The sequence below is a fragment of the Pteropus vampyrus genome, unplaced genomic scaffold (assembly GCF_000151845.1).
Source record: "Pteropus vampyrus isolate Shadow unplaced genomic scaffold, Pvam_2.0 Scaffold217, whole genome shotgun sequence".
NCBI lineage: Eukaryota > Metazoa > Chordata > Mammalia > Chiroptera > Pteropodidae > Pteropus > Pteropus vampyrus.
The window spans coordinates 136119-158767 of record NW_011888998.1 but is presented as its reverse complement, the minus strand read 5'-3'; the positions used below and the strand labels follow the sequence as shown (position 1 = coordinate 158767).

Sequence of the window (22649 nt, the reverse complement as noted above, 5' to 3'; positions counted from 1 at the left end):
GAAAACATCATGCTGAGTGAAAGAAGCCAGACTCAAAGACCACACATTGTATGATTCCATTTATATGAAATGTCCAGAATAGGCAAATCTGTAGAGACGGGAAGCTGATTCAGGTAGCCAGGGGCCGGGGAAGGGGCAGTGGGAAATGACTGCTTAATGGGTACAGGGCTTCCTCTGGGATGACGAAACTGTTCTGGAACCAGACCGTGGAGATGGTTGCACAGCATTGTGTATATGCTAAATGCCACTGAGTCGTGCACTTGAAAACAGTTAAGATGGTCAATTTTATGTATTTATATACCACAATAAAGAGAGGGAGGGGGAAAGGGAGAAGATGTATGAGTCCTTAAACAAAATACCACAGACTAGGGGGCTTCAATACTAGAAATTTATTTTCTCACAGTTCTAGAGTCCAAGATCAAGGTTCCAGCAGGGCTGGTTTCTGGTGAGACCCCTCTCTTTGGCCTGTGGATGGCCATTTGCTCTCTATGTCATCACATGCCCTTCCCCGTGTGCACACGCTGAGAGGGAGAGCTCGGGCATCTCTTTTCCTCTTCTTATAAGGACACCAGTCCTATTGGATTTGGGTCCCATCTTTATGGCCTCCTTTAACCTTAATCATCTTAAAGGTCCTATCTCCAAATACAGTTATAGTGCAGGTTAGGGCTTCAACATATGAATTGTGGGAGGTACAATGCAGTCTATAGAAAAAAGGGTGGAGAAGAGTCAGAGAATCAGAGACAGCTGGTGCAGATGGCTCTCAAAGAATTTTATTAGAGAGGAGGAGAGAAATGGAACAGTAACTTGCTGTAGTAATTCGAGTTAAGAAAGAATTGTTTTGTAAGATGGGTGTTAAGACTGCATGTTTGTATGCTCCTGGGAATGACCTAGTAGGGAAGAAAAACTGATGATAAAATAGGGAGCAAGGACAGTTGCTGCAGTGGTATTCTTGAGCATACAAGATATGCTCAAAATATCTGTGCAGAGAAGTACATGGTATTCTTGAAGTGAGAGAGCATGGAATCTACTGCATAGGAAGGAAGACAGAATATTAGGGAACAGAGGCAAGTTGGCTAATAGATTGGGGAGCACAGAGGATGGAGAAAGGTGGTGTTATAGTCCAGGGGAATGAGGGAGTGCCTCTGAAGGACCATCAGAAAGAATCAGCCAGGATCACCTCTCACTTCTTGTCTCATAGGGAACCTTTGGGAAAGTCTGGGGAAGGCTGTTTAAATCGTAGATTTATAGAGGGAAGTTGTGTCTCTGATAGCGGAAGCTTTTAAAGGCCTGATGGATTCTCAGCCCCATATTTTGCTTGGGGCCATGGCAAATAATACGATTTCTCTTCATTCCTTGAAACCTAAAATCAAACCTGATGCATAATATCTTACCCATAGTCTGTTGGTTGTTGCCAAATCAGACCCCTGAGGCCTGCGGGGTTTAAGGTTTTTAAATGAAATGTCATGTATTTAAAACAGTCTGTCCAAAGCGTAGTGGTCTCCCTGATGATTTAAGATTTGGATTTGGGCATCTAGAGCCCTCAACTTGTTAGATAATACCTGTCAGGAGAAGAACATAGACTCCTGTAAAGCAACTACTGCCAGATGTCGGCAGCCCGGCTTTCTGTTTCCTGACTAGAATCAAAGGTCCTTTATCAAGAAGCAATCAGGATATTATAATTACAGAAAATATCTATTGAATACCACCAATGTGTCAGCCATATTGCTTAATGCTTTGCACATATCACCTCATTTAATCTGTACAACAGCTCCATAGAAGAGGCACGAAATGGCCTTCCTTTTACAATGAAAAAACTAGGGAACTAGACAAAGTCGTGGAACTGGCAAGCAACAGAGCTAAGACTCAATACTAGGTCCATATGACTCTAAAGTTCTTGGGATAATTTATTTTTCTTTTTAAATTTAATCAAAGGGGTAAATGTGCATCATTAAAGAGTAAAAAGTCCAGAGAAGAGCATGATAAAAAAACAAGTTTCCACACCAAGTCTGATTTTCTCATTCCCCTCAGAAAGCCTACGTTCCCAGCCATGATGCTGAACCTTTTTAAGATGCACGAAAAAGGATGATTTCAAATCAATCAGGATTCACTAATGTTATAGACTGAAACTATAGAAATATAGTACAACTCTTAGATGAGATGGCATGTCTGTAAGTTGACACCAAAAAAAATTTTTTTAAGAGGGAACTAATATCAGTGTTACCTGTTTTAGGTATTTCCTTAAAAATAAAAACTCTGTGGTCTTATATTGAGTATAGCCTTCAGTATCTTCAAGGATTATTAGCATCATTATATACGAAATTGTATGTGTGTTGTATGTGAACTTTTCTGGGGAGAGAATCCCTAGTTTTTGTCAAATTCTTAGAGGAGTCTGTGTTCCCCAGAGTTAAGAACCATGGCTTTAGCTCCTAAACCTACGTGTTCTCATTGTAGATTGGAAAAGAGAGAAGGATCTTAGTCTGTATTTCAATGGGAGTGAGAAATAGACCTGGACCTGTGAGACCACAGTCCACAAAGGTGGAATCCCCTCGAGCCCCTGGTCACTGCAGCCACCTATGACTTGAACAGTCCTGCCTTAGAAGACTCGGCAAGATTTCTCGTCTCATGGAGCTTTGATTGGGACTCTGTGAGGGCGGGAATGTGCCAGAATCTTCAGGGCTAGAGTTTGTTTCCCTCTGACCACCAGACTTTCCCAGAAACTACCGGTTTCCTTCCATGTTACCAAAACGTTGTCAGGTCACACTGCCTTCCTCTGCCTTGTTCACCCACAACACCAGGAACCGGCCAGCCTGGGATTAGCTCCAACTGTAGCCTGGTGGTGCCTTATGCCTCAATTGTTTCTGCCGAGGTTACCGAGGTAATTCCCAGTCTCTCTCCAGTTTTTATTTGGCCACGAAGTAGACTTGGAAACTTCTCCCAGCCTTTTCTGAATCTCCGCTCTGTTTTAACTCAGGAGCCAGGAAAGGATTGTAAAATTAAATTTTTATGACCTCCTATGAAGCAGTCCAGCCGCTGAGATCTATAACCTCACCCATCGCCAGGCTCCCTGCATTTGACTAGTTCCTAGAGAACAGTGATTCTGAGTCATGATGGTTGTTCTCCCCGTGACGGTTGTTCATATCCACTGAACCATTTCACATGTTTTCAGGGATTCGCTAAGCGGGAAGCGGGTAACATATCAGAATCTTAAGTAGAGGAGAGAACCATTGAGTTAGTGAGAGGCCAGCCTGGTAACTTGAGCCTGGATGTGAGATACACTAGAAAAAACTGCCCGATGCTGAAGAACAGCTACTCACATGAAGACAGCTGAGTCTTAGGCCTCTGGTTCAGCATCAGAGGGTTTTGGTATCTTCTCAGGCTGCAGGAGAATCAGGTGCTGGAGACTTCCTGCTGATGCCCCGGGGTGGGCAGAACTCCTTCACAGAGCTCACAGTTCTGCAGGCCAGGGTGGGGGTGGGGGTTTATCCAGAGCTGGCCCAACCTTCAGTGCCTAGGCAGATAGAGACCAGTGGGGACTCATCAGGTGCAGTGACTCACTGACGGCCACGGTTGGAGGTATGACTGGAGCAGCTGCTGGGGAAAAGAGGGGGTACCCAGAATAAATAAATACCTGCTAATGAAGTCAGACCTCATCCAGAGGAAGCCCGAGCAGAAGTTGAACAGTATGCTGACCTTTTCCGGAATAAATTCTGAATGTAATAATAGAGGAAGATATTATGAAAATGGAAAATAATTGATTAGCTGTTCCACAGAGAAATTCACCAACTTGATAGCTAATCGGTCGCCTATTTTAATATGTCTGGAGCTTAGAATGGAATATCCTTAATAATTTAATTATTTTGCTATGTAAGAAGGTACACAATGCACAATGCCTGTGTCTTCTAACCATATTACCTGGGCAGCCTGAGGGTCTCCGTCTGCTCTGTCGACTTAGAGGGTTGTTCTGTGGGAGCTGTGTCCAGCTCTACAGAGGGGGTGTTCTCAAGGCAGGGGGGATTTGATGGACAAGGTCTGGGGCGGGGCTGGTAGTAGAGTGGGAAGCAGGATTTGAAAGGGGAGCTAGAGAGAAAGGAGTGGGTGAGAGCTGCAAGGAGGCGCTTCCACTTTGCCTTTCCTTGGCTCCCAAATGACCGTCCTGGTGGTCATTCTATTCTCCCTCTGCCAACTTTCTAGAAGGGCTCCGATGCCCAGAAAAGCAGGTGGCAGTTTATGGATCTTTTGTTCTTGCTCTTGGCTGTGTCTCCTGTGATTGTGTTTTTTGAGCATTCATGCGTGTGCTTTCCAGCTTACCCACTTTCCCTTCTCCTCCAGTTTATCACAGTTCAGTGAAGAGAACATGATGGACCCCTACAACCTCGCCATCTGCTTCGGGCCCTCGCTGATGTCGGTGCCTGAGGGCCATGACCAGGTGTCCTGCCAAGCCCATGTGAATGAGCTGATCAAAACCATCATCATCCAACATGAGAACATCTTCCCAAACCCCAGGGAGCTGGAGGGCCCGGTCTACAGCAGAGGAGGAAGCACGGAGGATTACTGGTAGGGGGCGCAGGCCTGGAGGAAGGGAGGGCGTCACCAGCACACACTGGCCTGGGGGCCAGGTGGCCAAGCGAGACCAAAGGGGGACACCCAGATCCTCCCAGCCTCCCATTCCCTGGCGCTTCAAGCTTCCAGGACCTGGGGAAGGGGTAGGCAGTACCCCACCTTGACCCGATCTATGGAGTCAGTGCCACTTCTCACCACCTCCCTTTCTTTAGGAGTTCTGAGTGGTGAGGGAACATTCCGAAAGATAATGACAATAATAGTAATATTAGTAATCTCCAGGAAAGGAGATTTTATAGAGTTGTACGTTAGAACTTCTGTTATCAGTCACCAGTGTCTCCCAGGCCCATGCTCTGTGCTGTGTGTTGTGAGGGAAACAGTCCTAGTCCCTGGGGAATTTCTTACTGGGAAGAGGTTAGCTACGAGGCATCATTTCCTGACTGAGGGTTCATAAAATAATCATTTAGAATGATTTCAGGGATTCGTGAAGGGAAAGAGGGGTAAGCTTCATTTTTGGCAGGTCGGCACGGTTCCACCTTGAACTGGGATTAAGTTCTGTGGCGTGAGGGTTTTCATGACCTAGCCTGGGAGTGGAGATATGACAGGATCCCAAGGCACACAGACCCTTCTTCAGGCAAATACACGTCACTTTTTCCACTTTACAGATAAGGTCACTGCAACACAAAGCATGGCCAGTGATAATCTTTCAGGCCACCCCAGTGGTGGGGATTCCAATCCTGATCTCTTGTCACTTAGTACAGGGCACTGTTGGCTACCCAGCACTGCCCCAGGATGCCATTGACAGTGTCATTTTTCCACTAAAGACAAGACCACTGCCTCTCTCTGTTACTCCCTAACATCCCTTACCTTGTCCTCCTCCTCGCCCTCCCTGCTTCCCCTAAGTAGTGTTTCAGCCTGGGCTGAAAGCTTAAGCCAGCTCAAATCGGATTCCATTTGAATTCAACATCTGGAACCAATTCAGCCAGCCCCATTGCTATCGGCTGAGGTAGGGAGGACAGGGGAGGTTGTTTACTTAATTAAAGGCCAGTTAGTCCACGCGTCTTCCTGATCCCCACAGAAGGAGCCTCCTGCCCAAGGAGTGAAGAAAGTGATATTCATGTGTCTGTGAACATAAAAATATCACCGACATCTGTGGGTTCAGGCTTCTCTCCTGTCCTGTAAATCTCAGCATCTGGGTCTAAGCTGGAGGAACCTGGTTTTGCCAGCTCAGAGAGAAAGCTTTTGTCACTGACAGATGGTTGGTGGGGACTGGGGAAGTTGTTCAGGTCTCAGCTCCAGGGAGCTCTCTTTGCACATGGTGACTTGGAGAAATTGGGAATAGTGTCCCCAATTTCTGCCTTACCTTCCTTCTAAAGTCTGCCTTCACTTCTCAAATATCAAACTGCTACAGGCTCTGGACCGATCCCAGAACACAGAGCTCCCCCGACCCCGCAGCCCTGCTCCCCTGTCCCAGCCCACTGGAGCAGACAGAGCCCCAGAGCGGGTGAGCAGGGTGGCTCCAGGAGCCTGGACAGCAGGGCACCTTCCTCCATTTCTCTCCAAGGTGTTCTCCTTAGCCCCTGCTGTTTGTTGTGCATCCGACATTTATTAGCAGCCTCTGAAAAAACCACAAGATTAGTCAGGGAACGTTACCACCACAGACTGGGTGGGAGGGTCCGGGCCTCAGGCCAGAAGCACCCGAGAATTAAGAGTAAATGACTGGGACCGTCTGACCTCTGGATTCACACCCACTGAGAAGGCTTCCAGAGAGGGAAGCGCAGTGAGCTAGGATCGATGAAGGAGGTGAGGAAAGGGTGACGAAAGGGGTGCTAGAGCCCCAGAACCCTGGAGAATGGCCAGGAGACCAGAACAGCTAGGGAGAGGGAGCATGGCCTCGGCCTCCCCATGGTGGTGCAGGGGAGAGGCCCGTCCCATTTCACCACGCTTACTGGCCCCGAGACTGGAACCCAGTTTTCTAGGATTGCCTGCCATGTGGCGTGCTGGGCTTCTTCTGAGACCACAAGTGTCAGTGGGACTGGGGGTGTTGCTGGGTGTGGGTGTGGAACAAGAGAAGCATAGGATTTTAGGGCTAGAAGGGACCTTTAAAAGGCATCATTTCCCCTTTACCTTAGAGCACTGGTTTTCAAGGTGGGGTCCCCAGACCAGCAGCAGCATGTGCATCACATGGGACTGGTTAGAAATGCAAACAGACCTAGTGAATCAAGAACTCTGAGGGCAGCAGCAGGGGAGGCAGTCTGTTTTTAACAAGCTCACCTGGACTCCCTGAGGTTTGAGACCTGCCCCTTAGTGGATAGCCACATAGATGGACTGGGGAACAGTGAGCCTTTGCCCTGTGCACCCCCGGGGCACTAAGGGTTTCTAGAATGTCATGGGTTTTATGGACCAGAAAACAGTGAGAAATCACATCCACAATTTTTGACAAAGAGGAATCCCTGTTAAGTTCTCCCTGAATTTTCTCTGGAGTCTGAGAACCTCCTTGGAACCGACTTACTTCACACGGAATGGGTCCTGACCTGGTCCCCTGGTCTCTGAGGGACTTTCTAGGAGTGAAGGATCCATCCTAAGAGGAAGGACAGGCTGTTGGCTCGAAGGTAGAAATGAGGCCAGGTGGTAGGTTCCCACAGAACCACCTGGAAAGACTCATTTGTTACTACCAACTGCCAGAGGAAGAACCTTTAGAAACGAACAGGGTGTTTTTTCTACCTTTCAGGAAGTAAGAACTTCCTGGCGTCCATCCCCATGCATTTTGAAGTCCACAAGCCAGGAGATCAGCGTGGAAACCCCCTTCCTAGTAATTTCCCTGGCCCTTCTCAAGTCTAAACCCTGGATGATTTTAGACTCCACGAATTTTTTCAAGAACTTGACCTAGCTTCCATCCCCTGCCCTCTTGCGGAGTCCAGCCCCCAGCAGACTCTTCTTCCCCTGCTGTTATTTCCCACCCATTTCTATGACTCAACTCCCGCTTTCTCACCAGTACAGACTAAAACACAAAGACACCTAGAGTCATCAAGCAAAATAAGAAGGAAGGGAAGTACCACTTATTAATCACCTCCTCTTATTTCATTGAATCCTCACACAGCTCTGTAAGGCATACAGACCATCATCCTCAATTTATGGGTTAGGTAGCGTCAGCTGGTTTTTGGATCCAGTTGTATCTGATACTTGAGCCTAGCGTGTTTCTTCCATCATGCTCCCTCCAGGAACTAATTCACCTAGGAGAAACAGCCCTTGAGGAGTTGAGTTCTGTATTTTCGAAAAGATTTATAAGTTCAAAAGGGGTTCCCTTTGTCTCAAGATATTCTAAGTAATCTCCAGTAGTTGTCGTAGCAGAAGCTGGACTACAGAACTTAGGAGCCTTATATTTCATCATTAGCATTCGTCTGTAGTGTGCAATCAGGATATAGAGAGCGTAAGATAGATTCCATGCTCTTGCTCTGAGAAGGTTGTATGAAGATGAGAATTTTGTAAACCAGTGCTGAGATCTCGGTTACTCTTGCTTCTGTTGCAGTGACAGCCCTCACGGAGAGACTACCTCGGCTGAAGACTCCACCCAGGATGTGACCGCAGAGCACCACACAAGTGATGATGGTACGAGGTCCCGCTTGGGGTCAGCGGGGCCACCAGGGTGAAGGCCATCCTGTGCTCCTGATGAGCCTTCCTGCCCAGCAGCCAGTCCCCTGAAGACAGGCAGGGAGGCCTCCTTTCATCCTTTCCCTTTCTAGAAGAGGCGTCCCACCTTCTTAAATAGAATGGTCTCTGTATTAGACCAGAGGTGAAGAGCTAGACCTTTCATAGCCCTTCAACCTTCTTGCCCCCAAACCCTGCCCCAGCTTACCTCTCAGCTCCTTGCCTCCCCAGCACGATGTCAGTCCCTGTCACAGCCCAGACTCCTACCAGGTAGCTAGAGACCAAAGTGAAGGAGAGCTCATTTGAAAAGCAGTAAGCCTGGGGCTAGAGAAGCTGGGTGCCAAGAACCCAACAGCAGCAAGCCAGAGGGGAGTGGGAATCAGGGCACAGAAACCACACGCTTTCACGCCTGCCAACTGGAAAAATCGACCCTTTCCCGAGCAGAGACATGCAAGCGCTGCGTGGCCTGGTGGTTGTCCATCGAGAGGTGGAATGCGCAGCTGTCATCTGCAGGCCCCTCGGCAGTGCCCGTGATTTATTAGGGCCTGTCCAGCCAGCATATTCCTCCTTCCTTCCAGCAGTTCCGCACCCCATTTCTGGGTCACTTGGGCTCTGGAAGTCTCAACAGCTGACAAGGGGGCCTCAGACATTTTTGGGCATGAGAGCAAAATGGCACAGTCTGTGGAGCTTTCCCGGCTCCCTGCCTTGCTGTGAATTCTACAATCTCTGGCCAGCTTTTAAAGTTAAAAAAAAAAAAAAATTAGGGCTGTTTATTTGGATCCTGATGTCGGATCATAATGATAGCGTGCCACATTACGGGAGGGGAGTAGGTAAACTAGGGAAATTCATATTTGGTTAGAATCTACCGTGTGCCCAGCACTGCTAGAGCCTTTATATGTCTTATCTTCTAATCCCTGGTGAAATAGATAGAGGTGCTATTTTATCATTGAGAAAACTGAGGTCAGAGAGATAGAGTACCATCCCTGAGGCTGTACAGAACTGAGGTTGGGATAGGTAGCCAGGCTTCTGCGGTCTGCCTCCTGCAGTGGAATCCCGGCCCTGCCCATTCAGCCGGGCGCCTAGGCATGATCGTGTTTGCCGGCATCTTTTCTCTTCACTACTCAGAATATCTGACTTAAACCTCAGGCTCCAGGTTTCCCGGGGCCTTCTTTTTGCTCTCTGACCTCTATCTGCAGCTGAGAACAGATAACGATAATAGTGACAATAAGAAGAATGGCTAACACATGTAGCATTCACGATGGGCCAGGCGCTATTCTGAGCACTTCTACAAATTTTTATTATTCTGAACTAGCAAAACAAACAAAAAAAACCAAAGTCATAGATATGGACAACGGAATGGTGGTTACCAGGGGGGAAGGGTGTGGGGGGAGGACAAAGAGGGTAAAGGGGGTCAAATCTATGGTGACGGAAGGAGACTAAACTTCCGGTGGTGAACACACAATAGAGAATACTGATGTCACATTATAAAGTTATACACCTGAAATTTATATAATGTTATTAACCAATGTTACCCTAATAAATTTAACTTAAAAAATTATTGTTAATCAGCTCCTTGTAATTTCATGAAAAAAGCACTATTGTTATCCTTGTTTTATAGATGAAAAAACAGAAGCTCACACAAAAGTAAAAATGCATTGCGTTTGCAACTCCCTTTTAATTTTTCAAATCACTTCTATGCACATTTTTTCATATAGTGTTCACAAAATATATTTCCCTATTTTGCTCCTTGGAAAGTTGATCGGGAAAGTTATTTTCTCTTTATAGAGACTAAAGCTTGTGTTCTACTAGGGGGAATGGATAACATAAACTATTTAAAATACAATATGATAAATGTTCTATAATTAATGAAGTTATTTAAGAATCAGAAACAACATAATGCTTACAAGCGACTATGGCAAATCCAATGATAGGCGTTGGCCTAAAAAGCTATGGAAATACCAAAGAAGTTACTATGGGAGCTCGTGATATTTGAGTTGTGACTTCATGTGTTGCATCAGGCAGATGAGAGAGATAGGGATTCCTGAGAACAGTGTGAGCAAAGGCAAGGAAGGGTAGACAAGTGTTTTCAGGATGAAGTATGGTCTACCTGGTAATGACTGGCTTCACACATTATCCGTGGCTTATTTTTCTCATAAGGTTATCTTCCTACCACTGTAAGTTCAGCTGATTGGCCTTTTACTCAGTTTCCCGAGTCTGTGAGTGCCCAACATGTGTTTCCTTCTTTTATACCCCTCTCAGAGTGTGAGCCCATCGAGGCCATTGCCAAGTTTGACTACGTGGGCCGGACAGCCCGAGAGCTGTCCTTCAAGAAGGGGGCATCCCTGCTGCTGTACCAGCGGGCTTCCGACGACTGGTGGGAAGGCCGGCACAATGGCATCGACGGACTCATCCCCCATCAGTACATCGTGGTCCAAGACACGTACGTTGGGCCCCCTGCACCTTCGGGGGCCCCTGGCTCCACTGTGGGAATGAGGCTTTATTTCTGGAGCCATAGGAGGATGAGGGAGACTAACCCCCAGGGGGAACCAACACGGTCCTGAGGTCACACAGTTCCTAGAAGGATCCCCAGACTCGATGGAAAATTGTTTTTCAATCTCTTCGTACTCCTTTTCCCTGCACATCACGCCTCCACGGCCGTCCCACACCCACCCCGAACCCTTCCCACTCCCCCATCCACCGTCATTAGAAACTAGCCAGCCAGCACCCATCCACACTTATGCCTGATGAGTGATAATGAAACGTGATTATTTGACCACTCACATTTCCTTATTAGAAAGATCAGGTTGGGAAAACATTTTTACTTCTCTTCCTTTTAAACAACTATGTTCACTTCAACCTATTGGGCCACTGATGGCGTTTTGCCACTTAAATGAAAACGATGAGTTCCTTTTCTCAGAGAAATCTAACTTTAAGCAGCCTGTGGAAATGACCCAGTTCTTTTAACCCAGATGAGGTAGATTTGGGGAAAGACAGGGGAGGGGAGGGGATAGGATGTCAGGGAACAAGGGGCATGTGAACTGGTCCCAGGAGGCTTCATCAGGTGGGCTGCCAGTTGGCTCCCGCTCTTTGAGGCAATGGCTCCCGGAGGAGGCTTTTCCCCGTGGCCCCTGACGCCAGCCCAGCCCCCTGTCCCTTTGCCCTGCGTCTGCCCCCAACTCCCTCCCCTTGGATAAGATGCTGTCAGTGTTTTTAGTCCTTCCCTTAATATTATTTTTTAAAGGTTGATATCCTGAATGAGTCTGCACCCTCCCAGCCTCTCCCCAGCTTGTTCTGCGGGGAAATCCTCCCTGTTGATAACATCGCAAAGCCGGTGGCCATCTGAGCGTGGACAGGACCCTCCCAAACTTAGCATTATGACTTCACTACAGGACTGAGAGAAGATGAATGTGGGGGAGAAGGGGCCCTTTGTCATCAGTAGCCAGAGGGGCCAGGAGAGCAGTGGAGAGACCTGGGACTGGCCGGGACGCTCTAAGCGGGGCTGGATGCGCTACGACAGAGTGTGGCAGGGTCCTGCCTCAACGCCGGCATCTCCAGAGCCACCGCAGAGCGGACTGTCCTTACCTGGCAGTGCTCAGGACCTCAGCAGATAAACCACAACCTGGACTGGCCGCCTCTTTCTCCAGGAGGTGGCCCCAGCACAGCTGCCCCAGGAAAGCAGTGTGGGGTAGCAGGCAGATGCCTCGAATCCAGGTGTCCCCTAGTCCAGCTTTCCGGAGGAGCTGGGGATCCTGCAGAACTCAGCGGGATTATTTATTTTTATTTAAACAACCCTCCAAAGGCCCTTAGGTTTCCTTGCCTCTGCTTACAGAGCTAGGCCCAGCCAGGCATTCCTGCTGCCTCAGAGCCATTGCGGGGTCGCGTGTGTGTGTTGGGGGGCCATCATGCCGATTTAACACTGCTTTTTGTGTTGTTGTTGTTTTCCCTGCCTGCCTGCCCTTTCTTCCCCAGCGAGGACGGTGTCGTGGAGAGGTCCAGCCCCAAGTCTGAGATTGAGGTCATTTCTGAGCCACCTGAAGAAAAGGTGACAGCCAGAGCGGGGGCCAGCTGTCCCAGTGGGGGTCATGTAGCCGATATTTATCTTGCAAACATCAACAAGTAAGCTCTGCTTTTCATTTTCTGCTCCTCTGAATGACTTGCCACACCCAGCCTCACCCTCTCGCCTAACCCCCTCCATCCCTGTACTGCAGGGAGGGCTCCCAGCTCTCCCAGGCCTAACAGTTTGCATGTGCTCATTGCTGCTACAGGGCATACAGGGCTGAGGAAGCGTCCACAGGCCTTCTGGGCAGGTTCAGGTCTCCAGCTAGCTGTCCTCCCGCTGTGGAAGGGTGCTCCGCTCTGTGCTCCCACCGCGTCTGTCGGGGCAGACCTTCCTGGCCAGCTGACTGCTAAAACTTTGGCCAAAGCTTTGCTTTGGTTACTTTAGGCAACTTGGTTTTGTACTGTTTCTCAGAGGTGCCTTCTCTTTTCCAATTCTTACTCAAATAATAGTCTGTGATGTCTTCCTTGGCCCTTGTCTGCCCGATGATCCGAAGTCTCGTGTGTCTTCTGCTAGGCTCATGTTACCCCAGATGGGTTTATTTCGATGTCATGTGTGTTTTTCCCCCGTCCTGTATTTGCTCCTGTGGAGGAAAGGAGACCACTGTGCCCCCAAAGAAAGCTTTATCCTAAGCGCTGTATTCATTTGTCTAACCCCTAGCTCCCTTTCTTCCTGCCTTTTCACACCAGTAAAATAATATCCCATTTTTTCCCTATTGCTTTAGCCCTGTGTATTATCCTTCCCTATTAGTCCCTTTGCAGATTCCCACTCCTGTCCAGCAGGCTCTTAACTCTGCCCCCAGCTTTCATTGTGGCTGTTAGCAACATCTTGGGGTTTTAACTCCACCCACACCCGATCTGGCTGCCTAGAGGGATCCCACGCCTGCGAGCTGCTGCCTCCCCTCGAGACATTCAGGTTATTGGAGAACTAATCTCATCTCAAGGGGCCAGACACCAAGTCCCAAAGCCTACAGACCTCTTTCCGCCAGACCCTGAAACTTGGCCCAGTGCCAGCAGGATGACAAGCCCCAGGGCGCTCCTGATGAATATGGATTGGAAATGATGTACAGTTTTTATTCCCCTCTGGCTTTGGAGGAATGAAACGATTTGCACATTGAAAACCTGTTAACCGTAGCCTCTGGACACTGAAACTGGAAGGAGAATAAAAGATGCTTGTTGTTTTTAAACTGCACCAGGTCGCCCAGATCTCTTGGCTTTTTTCCAACCAGACGGTAGCAGGGGGCGTGGTTGGGGCACGTGGCTCTTCTCTATCTCTCTCACCCTCGAGTTGTTAGTAATGTAGCTTATTCAGCTCACTTAGTGTAGTTATAATAGAAGTCAGACCAGTAAAAATGATTGAGGATTTTATTTCCCTCCAGCATAGTGCCCTACTGGGGAGCGCATGCTAGTAAAAAGTAACTGTGGGCTAAACGCATTTTTTTTTTATTTACAAGTCTATGTTAATTATAAACCTATAATCATAAGGTCCTAAGCCTGTAATCAACCCAGAAACTAAGGCAAGGTTGGTGGAGGGAGAGTTAGGTAATTAGTTAGGCACATTTTTAAGCCATCACATATTTAATGCCTTTTGTACAAAGTAGTTGTAGAGAGTCGTAGCCGAAAGAGTCAAAAGATGAACATCTGGCAGAAAGTCGAGGCGGTTCTCTTAAGTTCCTTCCTTGGTCACCAGTGTCAGGATGGGGTGTTTGGAGGACATGGTCTGCCTGACACCGGCTGGTCAATGGGGAGCAGTCACCCTTACGAGTGACTCTGCCTTCCAGCCTCAACTCCTGCCCAACACATCACTCTTCCCAAGGCCCCTCACTTTCCTGAGTGCCCCGGGTTCTCTCTCACCCCTGGACCTTCACACCTGCTGTCTCCTCACCTAGTTACAGCCTTCTCTCCCTTCAAGATTTAGTCTGAGATTTACGTCTTTGGGGAAGGCTTTTTGACACTCCCAGGCTCCTCGGGGCCGAGGTAGATGCCCGTATTCTGTATTCCGAAAGCCGCTGGAGGATATCTCAGGACTCCTGCTCCGTTTAGATCTTCCACCGGGCTGAGCTGTCTGAAGCCAGGAACTCTGTCTTCCTCTGTTTACATCCCCGGGGCCTGGCCCAGGACCTGGAACACGTCAGCCACTCTACAAATCTTAGCAGCTTTCGCCTCGTGAGTCAGCCATCCTCAAGTAGAAAAAGGAAATCAGCAGAGTTATTGGGGTGTGGCATTTCAATTAATTCCACACATTTATTGAGCACCTACTGCTATGCCAAGCATCGATGCTAGTTATTCAGTGAGGAATAAGATGGTCCCTGGCCTCAGAACTTGTCTGGCAGGGTAAATGCTATATAGGCAGGTAACTAAAAAACAATGTCACGGATGCGCCAAAGGAACAGAAGAGGGAGTGACTGATTCTGCCTGCCATTGGAGTTGGGGTGCAGGGAGGACTTGGCAGAGGAAGACTCATTTCAACTGGGCCCCATAAGACGTTGAGAACATCCTTTTTCCACTCAAGAATGGCTGGCACCCACAGCTAACTGTTCATGGAGTAGCTGCTATGTGCCCGGTCCTGGACCGGGCTCTGGGGATAAACGGTGAGGAAGACCTAACCGGTGAAGAGCAGAACTGACTTGGAATGCTGGCCGTGCCTTGTAGACCAGCTCCTTACCTTCAAGCCCTACCCCTCCCATTCTTCCATCCTCAGCCCCCGCCTCAGCCCCAGTCGCTCTTTATAGATTCAAGATCAGAGCTGCTCAGCTCTTATCCCAAACCAGACGTTTCATTGCTTCTTGTATTAGGTCCTTTCGAATCCGATTCCAAAAGAAAATGAAATTACTCAGCAGTAGGCAACACCCCTATAACTAGGACTCTGCCAAACAATTATGTATGCGCCTTAGTGGTCTGAAACAAACTGACTCAGAGCCAGGGTTCAACCCAGTGCTGGGTGACTTAGGGTCATGTAGATATATTTTCACCCCCCAAGAAAATGCACAAACTTGGCCCTAACTCTGCAACATTGCAGCCTCTTGAAAACTGTTTCACATCTGTTTAAAAAAAACAACAACGGCCTCTTGCCAAAGCCCAAAATGATTACTGCCTTATAGTTGGACTGAGAAACAGACTTAAGATTTGGAAAAGTCAACTCTCCTCTTAGCAGCCATTCCCCACCTCCTTGGTGATGGTGAGAGTTTTTCTCCTACCTGGGGCCTACTTTCTGTTCAAAGCAGGTAATAGGGGGAGCCTTTCCATGAATCTCTCTCCCGTTAGAAACTTTCACTTAATCAGACGTTTTTCCTGACAGCACCTTACATCTTGAGAACTCAAAGCCCAAGACTATCAAGTAAGTATCCACTTCTTTACCCAAGTGGGGGTGGCAGGGGAACAGAGATGGTGAAAGCAAGGGAGAGAGCCTGCTCTGTGTCCCTACCCTTCCACAAGTCCCTGGGTGCCAGCGTCGGCCCCCCTCTCACTCATCCTAGCTTCCACAGAGCAAGGGCTCCCTGGTCACACTGCCCTCTCTGTTTGTGATTGAAGGCAAAGGAAACGGCCAGAATCTGGGAGCATCCGGAAAACATTTCGGAGCGACAGCCATGGGCTGAGCAGTTCCCTGACTGACCCCACCTCCCCGGGGGTGGGGGCTGGCTGCCGCCCATCTTCCCAGCCCATCATGAGCCAGAGTCTTCCCAAGGAAGGGCCTGATAAGTGCTCCATCAGTGGGCACGGGAGCCTCAACTCCATCAGCCGCCACTCATCCCTGAAGAATCGGCTGGACAGTCCGCAGATCCGGAAGACCGTGACAGCCGGAAGGTCAAAAAGCTTCAATAACCACCGGCCCGTTGATCCTGAAGTCATTGCACAGGTAACTGAGGGCTCCTGGACAAACAGCTGGCATGAGTCTACACATGTCACTACTGCCTAGTGCAGCCCATGCTAATTATGACAGAACTTGAAACAACTGTGCTGGGTACATTACATACCAAGTTCAGAGACTGTCGGATATCTGGACCTGATGAGATGGCTTTCCAAGAAGTCTGATGATCCCTCTCTCTCCAGGAAGAACTTAAAGAGAGAATAAAAGGATTTAGGCTTCTTGCTCATATATGGGCTATGTGCAAGGCTGTTGTAATTTTCAAAGCCGGTAGTTACAGATAGAGTATTTTGATAGAGTCCATTCAGCGTAAGTTTGGAGTCCCGAGACCCTGGTAGATCAACTCTGGGAAACTGCCCAAGTGTTGAGGCTCAGATGCAGTTCTGGCCTCATTTTTATATCACTCTGCCCATCCCCATCATTCCATTTCCTGAGGCTAATATCTGGTCCCTAGTGGTAGGTAGATAGATACTCAGTCAACAATCTGCTCCTGGTCTTGAAGGCCCCAAAATACTCTGCCCCCAGTGGCTCAGGTACCATAAGAGCTTCCAGTTCAAGCCTCCAGGTGCAGTGGAAATGAGCTTCCTGGTTACAGGAATCTGTCCATGTATACCCCACACTGACAAGTCTCTGTTTTCCATGAAATATTAGAAACGCTGCACCACCTCTAAAAATCCGACTACCAGGCTCACTACAAGCAGCTCATTCAGACGTCTCTCCCAACTCTATAATTTTCATTAGACCAGGTAGGAACGAAGGGCTCACTGTTGCCCTTTTCTGCTTCAACGGAGTTGAGGTTCTCCTTAGCCCATCTTCCAGGGGGCAATAGAGGCTGGGTGTGCTCTTCATTGGCTTAATTGTGGTGTTCTGCTTAGGGAAGGTGTACCTGGCGAGCTCAGTGTTAAGCTCCGGGCCCGAGATGTCTCGCTTTGCTAGCCTTCTATTTCTGTGCCTCTACTTAAGCTCTTGGCTGCAGTCTGCCTTGCACCGGGGGAATCCTCCCAGCTCTCTCTTTGGCCAGGTGTTAGTAGGAATGTCAGAATAGGAACATGGCTGGGATAGACTCTAGCTGCAGAGCAGGACTCTGGCAGGAGATGGAGTTCTGAGCATTTTTAAGGTTTGAGAACATCACAAGGATGAGTGAAATTGAATCACTGTCAACAGAACTCATAGATCACCCTGTAGGACATAGATACCTTAACCAAGGAGCTTTGCTTGGAAGACTCAATCTTTCAATCCCAAGAGAAGGAGCCCTGTGGTGGTTTGAGGGTGCCAAATATATACGTGTAGGGAAAGAAAGAGGGAGGGAGCTGGGGGGTCTCCCTGGGAGGCAGTTGGCTGCATCGGAAGGGTCTCTGGTTCTGCCTTGAGCCCCTGAGATAGGACTGCAATTTCCTAAAATCTGGAGTGTTCCCCTGTGACTTGCAGGCACTTCACCTATGTGGGCTCTGGCGCCCCCTCCTGGTCACTCTTTGGTCCCCTCTCTTGGTGATGGGTAGAAGGAAAATGCTTCATCAAGCTGGGTGGGATGGGTAGGGCATCTTCCCGGCCAGGGCACATGACCCTTTCCTCAGCCCTTGCCCTGGGCCTTGACGTCTACGAGAACGAAGATCACACTTCATCTCTACCACTTGACAAACAAATGTTTATTATGTACAATTTCAAACGTATGCAAAAACAGAGAGAATAGGATAATGAATCCCATATACTCCTGGCCAAACTCCTAGCCACTCTTAGTTCAACCACCTTTTCCCTCCTCACTGGATTATATAAATACTCCGTCCAAAAATATTTCAGGGTACATCTCTCAAATGCGAGGACTCTATTTAAAAAACATCTCAACCACTAAAGGAAAAAAAATCTCATGGCAATGGAAATCCCTCTGTCCCCCTTCCCCCACATTCTGAACATTCATATGTTCAAGGATTTTGGCCAAGTAAAATAGTCTGGACATCTCATTGCCGTTGGTTTCTCCACAATTTAGCCCATGGTGTTGAAATAGGATCCTCGGGGGCTTCTCCCTACATTTGCCTCACCTCCTCCTTTTTCCTGTTTTGCAGGATATTGAGGCAACTATGAACTCTGCCCTGAATGAGCTGCGGGAGCTGGAGCGGCAGAGCAGCGTCAAGCACACCCCCGACGTAGTCCTGGACACCCTGGAGCCCCTCAAGACCTCCCCAGTGGTGGCCCCCACATCGGAGCCCTCCAGCCCCCTGCACACCCAGCTCCTCAAGGACCCCGAGCCCGCTTTCCAGCGCAGTGCCAGTACTGCTGGGGACATAGCCTGCGCCTTTAGGCCTGTCAAGTCCGTCAAGATGGCTGCCCCCGTCAAGCCGCCAGCCACACGACCCAAGCCCACCGTCTTCCCCAAAACAAATGCCACTAGCCCTGGTGTCAACTCATCAGCTTCCCCACAGTCCACTGACAAGTCTTGTACTGTCTGAGAGATATAATTTAATTGTTCTAGACAAGGGGACTAGAAGGACTGACTGTTATTAAAACCTTCCTATTTAACTAGCTTGGGACTTCAGTGGAAAATTAGATTCTAAGTTGTTCTTACAGGAATTAGCCTTCCCATCACCCAAAACCTTGAGAATGAAGCCCTCGTTATCGCCCTGCCCTGCCCTTCCTGCTGCCCTCTGCTCTCCCCCGTTGTCGTAATCCAGCCAGATGCAGTACACACTGTCCTTAGGTTAGCCAGAGGTAGATTTTCTCATTATCAGGTCACTGTGAAATCTGGCCAGGCAAGTCACACGGACATGGGCTCAAGTCTCAGTCCCCTCAGACGCAGGGGATGCCTGACCACATGGTAAGCTACTGACATCTAGCTCTCAGTGGCATCTTGTTTGGGGTACTGATTATAGAGAATCATATATAGTCCATTTAGTCCATTCTTTGTTTTATACACACACACACGCGCGCGCGCACACACACATACACACACACACACACACACACACACACACTCACACACTTTTCTAGTCTCTGGCATGTGTAGCCTCTCCTGGTCCTAGACCAGTCTCTAAGTTATTGTGGCAGTTCACACAGGAGCCACCAGGGGTCTCTGTTTCCGTTACAAATCTTGTTCTGTCTGGGCCAGAGAACCTACCTAGCCTTTGAAATCTCTCCATCACATGGAATTCAGCAGGATGGGACTCAATCCTGTAATTTGGGGGTTGGGGGCTTTCTCTCTGTCTTCTTTCTATTGGTGTGAATTGGTCATTGGTGTTTGCTTTTGCTCCCCTCCATCCTCTAGAACTACTACAGCCCAATCTTGTGAAACTTCTCAAGTTTTCTGAATGTATAGACATTTCTCGGGTTCTTATCTTTGTCTGATGGACCGTTTCCCATCTAAGACATTTTCCTATATAAGACAGTTTTATAGCTGGTTCCTTGTAGGGTAAAGAGTCTTAAGAGAGTTTTATTGTGTTTATGGCAGGTTTGGAAAAGATAAGAAATAGGTCCTTCTTCCTCCCACCTGTTTGGCCACTTGAGACATAAAATTCATTACCCTATTAAAAAATTAAATTCAGCTTTGCTAACCCCAAAGTTATTCCCTAATGAAAGCTTATGTGAAGTTCACCCCGCTAGTTTGGTTATTCTATGAGGTCTCCCCTCCTTTCAGGGACCAACAGGGGCTTGGGAGAGCCCTAGTTAGATTAAAGAGAGACATTTCTCTTTAAAACCTGTTTTCTGTTATCCAAATAAAGACAACTAAGAACCTTGGCCCCACAGGCTCTAATGTCTTCCCAAGGCTGGAATCTAAGAAAATTAAAATTTGGATGCTGAATATTTTGGCCTTTCTTTGGCCTTTTTCCTAGTTCCCCTCCAAAAAGCAAAAATGATGCCCTTGTCTGCTTTAATTCAGTCTCCAAACCTGGTGCCCATGGTCCCTGCTCCCTTAGCATCAATCACACTGTCCCAGGAGGACCAGAGCTGAGGACAGTCACACCCCAGGCTCATGAGTCTCAGATACCTTCTTGAGTTAACGCTGAAACTCATTCCTCTTGTCCATTTTCTGGTTTTAAAGCTGCACTTTTAGCCTTATTATTTTTATTATTTTCTGTACTTCAGGAGAGATGGGTTGCCCTTCAGATAGGAAACGGAATTTTCTTATCTTTAGCCTAGAGATGCTTTTTGGACCAACATTTCAGGTTGGTAGTTGGCTCTGTGGAAGTGGTAGGATTTTCCTCATTCTGTGTTACGTAAAAGGGCAGTTTATGAGAAATTGCTAACTCAGAGGATAACCTGCAACACTAGGAAAACCATCCCAAGGGATGAAAGGGAGAAAAGAAGAGCCTTCAGGGAAGCGAATCAGCCTGTGAGGCAACCCTCGGTCCTCTGGATTCTTGGCTTTCGTTGCTCTGTTTAGTGGCCTGTCCTTGTCTATCACCGGGACTGACACAGGTTTCGAGCCATCAGTCTTTTATACCCGAGGATCTGTTTCCTTGCTGAAAATGGAACCCCACCCTTCACTTTACATTCCTTTTGATCCACTTGATCCAAATTGGTACCCATACCTGCCCTTTTCCCCTCCCCCCAGCACACTCCTCTCTAAGAAAGTCAAAAGCAAAGCTTTCTTAATAACACTTCGGACCTATTCTGTTGTTCCTGCCTTACTTCTCTTTCAGCCCTGTACGTGACTGTGTTCACGATCCCCTTGGGTCAGTGTCCACCTGCTGATTTGCATCATGAACTGGACAGTGTGTGAATGGTCACCTACTTCCCCAGCTCTGAGAGCCAAGTTGTCTTCCTCTCTCTGGTGCTCCTGACACTTGTGAGATGGTCCTGTCAAGGGGACTAGGAACCCATAGGAGGAGAATCCTTCTCAGCAGAGCTCATTGCAGTCAACTGGAATTAAGGTTGCACACTGTGATTTTTACACCGAAAAGCTAAAAGGAGCTGGCCACCTGGGCCTAAGGAGACCAGCCTTCCTCGGATATGCTTGCCTAAACCAGCATGATGCTTCAAAGAGCCCTGCTCTGGCCCCTAAGGCATGGATCCTTTTCCTGGTGTGGACCCTGATGTCTGGGGAACAGAAGTGGGGTGGGGCTACCAGCATACCCATTTGGAAAAAGAGAGGAGTTTGCAGCCAGCAGCCTGGAAACTGGAAACACTGGTCTCAGCCAACCTCCTCAGGGCACCCTGGTTTCTCCCCAAGGAGATGAGAGATGACGCCAGCCACAGGATGAACAGACCACTGGAAGGGCTGGTGTGGATATACTTCACGTTCAGAAGAGAAGTTTGATCTTCCAGGGAATTGCAATGTTGTGGCGTCTGACTTGTATGTCACGTTTGTGTACAATGGTATATTCTTTAAATAGTGTTGATAACTGGAATATCGTATGTATGCTTGGAGATGCTTTGTGTGAACCTAAGACTGTCGCGCAACAGATGTCGGATTGGGGAAAATCCAAAGCACAACTTCGAAATAAAATACGTTTTTAGGTTTCGATGCTGCAGTTCGTATCTCTTCTCTACTGCCTGAAATCTCCAATCCAGGAGTCCAGCTATCCAGGAGGGATTTTGATTCGTCTGTGGTAACAGAGCCCTGCCTGGCAACAGAACAAGAAATTAGGTGCTGCTGGGAGCCAGCCACCTCTCCCTCCCCCGCCCAGGCACGGCACATGGACGGTTAGAATGTGGATTTTTCCCCCCCTAGCATTTCTGTTTAGACCATGTGTGGAACCGGAGAGGTTGTGTAGAAAGTCTTCCAGCTCTCCATTGGGCAGTCTGTTGCCATGAGAACCGTTTCCTCCACAGAATCCTCCTCCTCTGTTTTCAATGAGGACTGTTCTCATTTCTATCCCCAGTCAGATTTCCCTGCTTGGAAGAGTGGGGCCTGTGAATTTGCTTGGAAGTTTTGCCAGCAACAACCAAGGGTGACTGAAGGTTTTAGTTCTTCTACGACCAAAGCCCTGAGTCTTTGTGCCCTTGGCAGCCCCCTGCCTCTGGGAGAAGAGCTGACCCATATGCTTGTGCTGTCAGGGGTAGGAGCGGGGGGGGTGCATACAGAAATGCTTTCTTTCCTTTAGATATTGATTCCAGCAGATCATAATTTCAAAGGTGAGGTTTTTCAAAGATAATGAATGCATCCTCAAGCTCCTAGGGCCCACAATTAGGTTTAGTGGGCTTATTCTAATACCAGAAGCCCCTGCGGATGGATGAAATCTCTAGTGTCCGAGGGAGTGCCCAGTGTTCAACGGTAATACAAGGAGTTCTACCCTAGACTAGACACGTTGCAGGTCTAAGGTTTATCCTATGAGGTTATTTATAGCTTTTATTCAGCTCTCTCATGGACTTCCAATCTGCCACCTTTCCCTCACGCTCACTTTCATGGTAGAGCTACATCTTGAGCTTCTCTTGCTGGTCCCTTGATCTTAACTGTCCTACTACCCTGTGCTATGGATGAGTTTCCACTCCTGAGTATAGGTGGTGAGCTGTGAGGTGGAGCTAGTTCTTAAGCTGTGAGCAAAGGACCAAAGAGTTTTTTCAGAGTCCTAAGGCAAGGGTGGACTATTCT

At 48.2% G+C, this 22649-nt stretch overlaps 1 protein-coding gene across 5 annotated transcripts in view; it reads left to right on the top strand.

Annotated features, from left to right (window-relative positions):
- The window catches only part of SRGAP2 (SLIT-ROBO Rho GTPase activating protein 2), a 230723-nt gene extending 209142 nt beyond the window's left edge, over window positions 1–21581 (top strand). For 2 of the 5 annotated variants that reach the window (XM_011372958.2, XM_011372957.2), the window contains exons 18-24: window positions 4330–4554; window positions 8087–8166; window positions 10465–10645; window positions 12175–12321; window positions 15560–15598; window positions 15793–16117; window positions 18187–21581. In XM_011372958.2, coding sequence (XP_011371260.1) covers window positions 4330–4554; window positions 8087–8166; window positions 10465–10645; window positions 12175–12321; window positions 15560–15598; window positions 15793–16117; window positions 18187–18570 — 1381 coding nt within the window. In that variant the 3' untranslated portion in view covers window positions 18571–21581. Of the gene's footprint in view, window positions 1–4329; window positions 4555–8086; window positions 8167–10464; window positions 10646–12174; window positions 12322–13064; window positions 13454–15559; window positions 15599–15792; window positions 16118–18186 lie in introns of those variants that run through there. The other 3 variants (XM_023538273.1, XM_011372959.2, XM_023538274.1) reach the window with 2 other exon arrangements.
- The last annotated feature ends 1068 nt before the right edge of the window (window positions 21582–22649 follow it).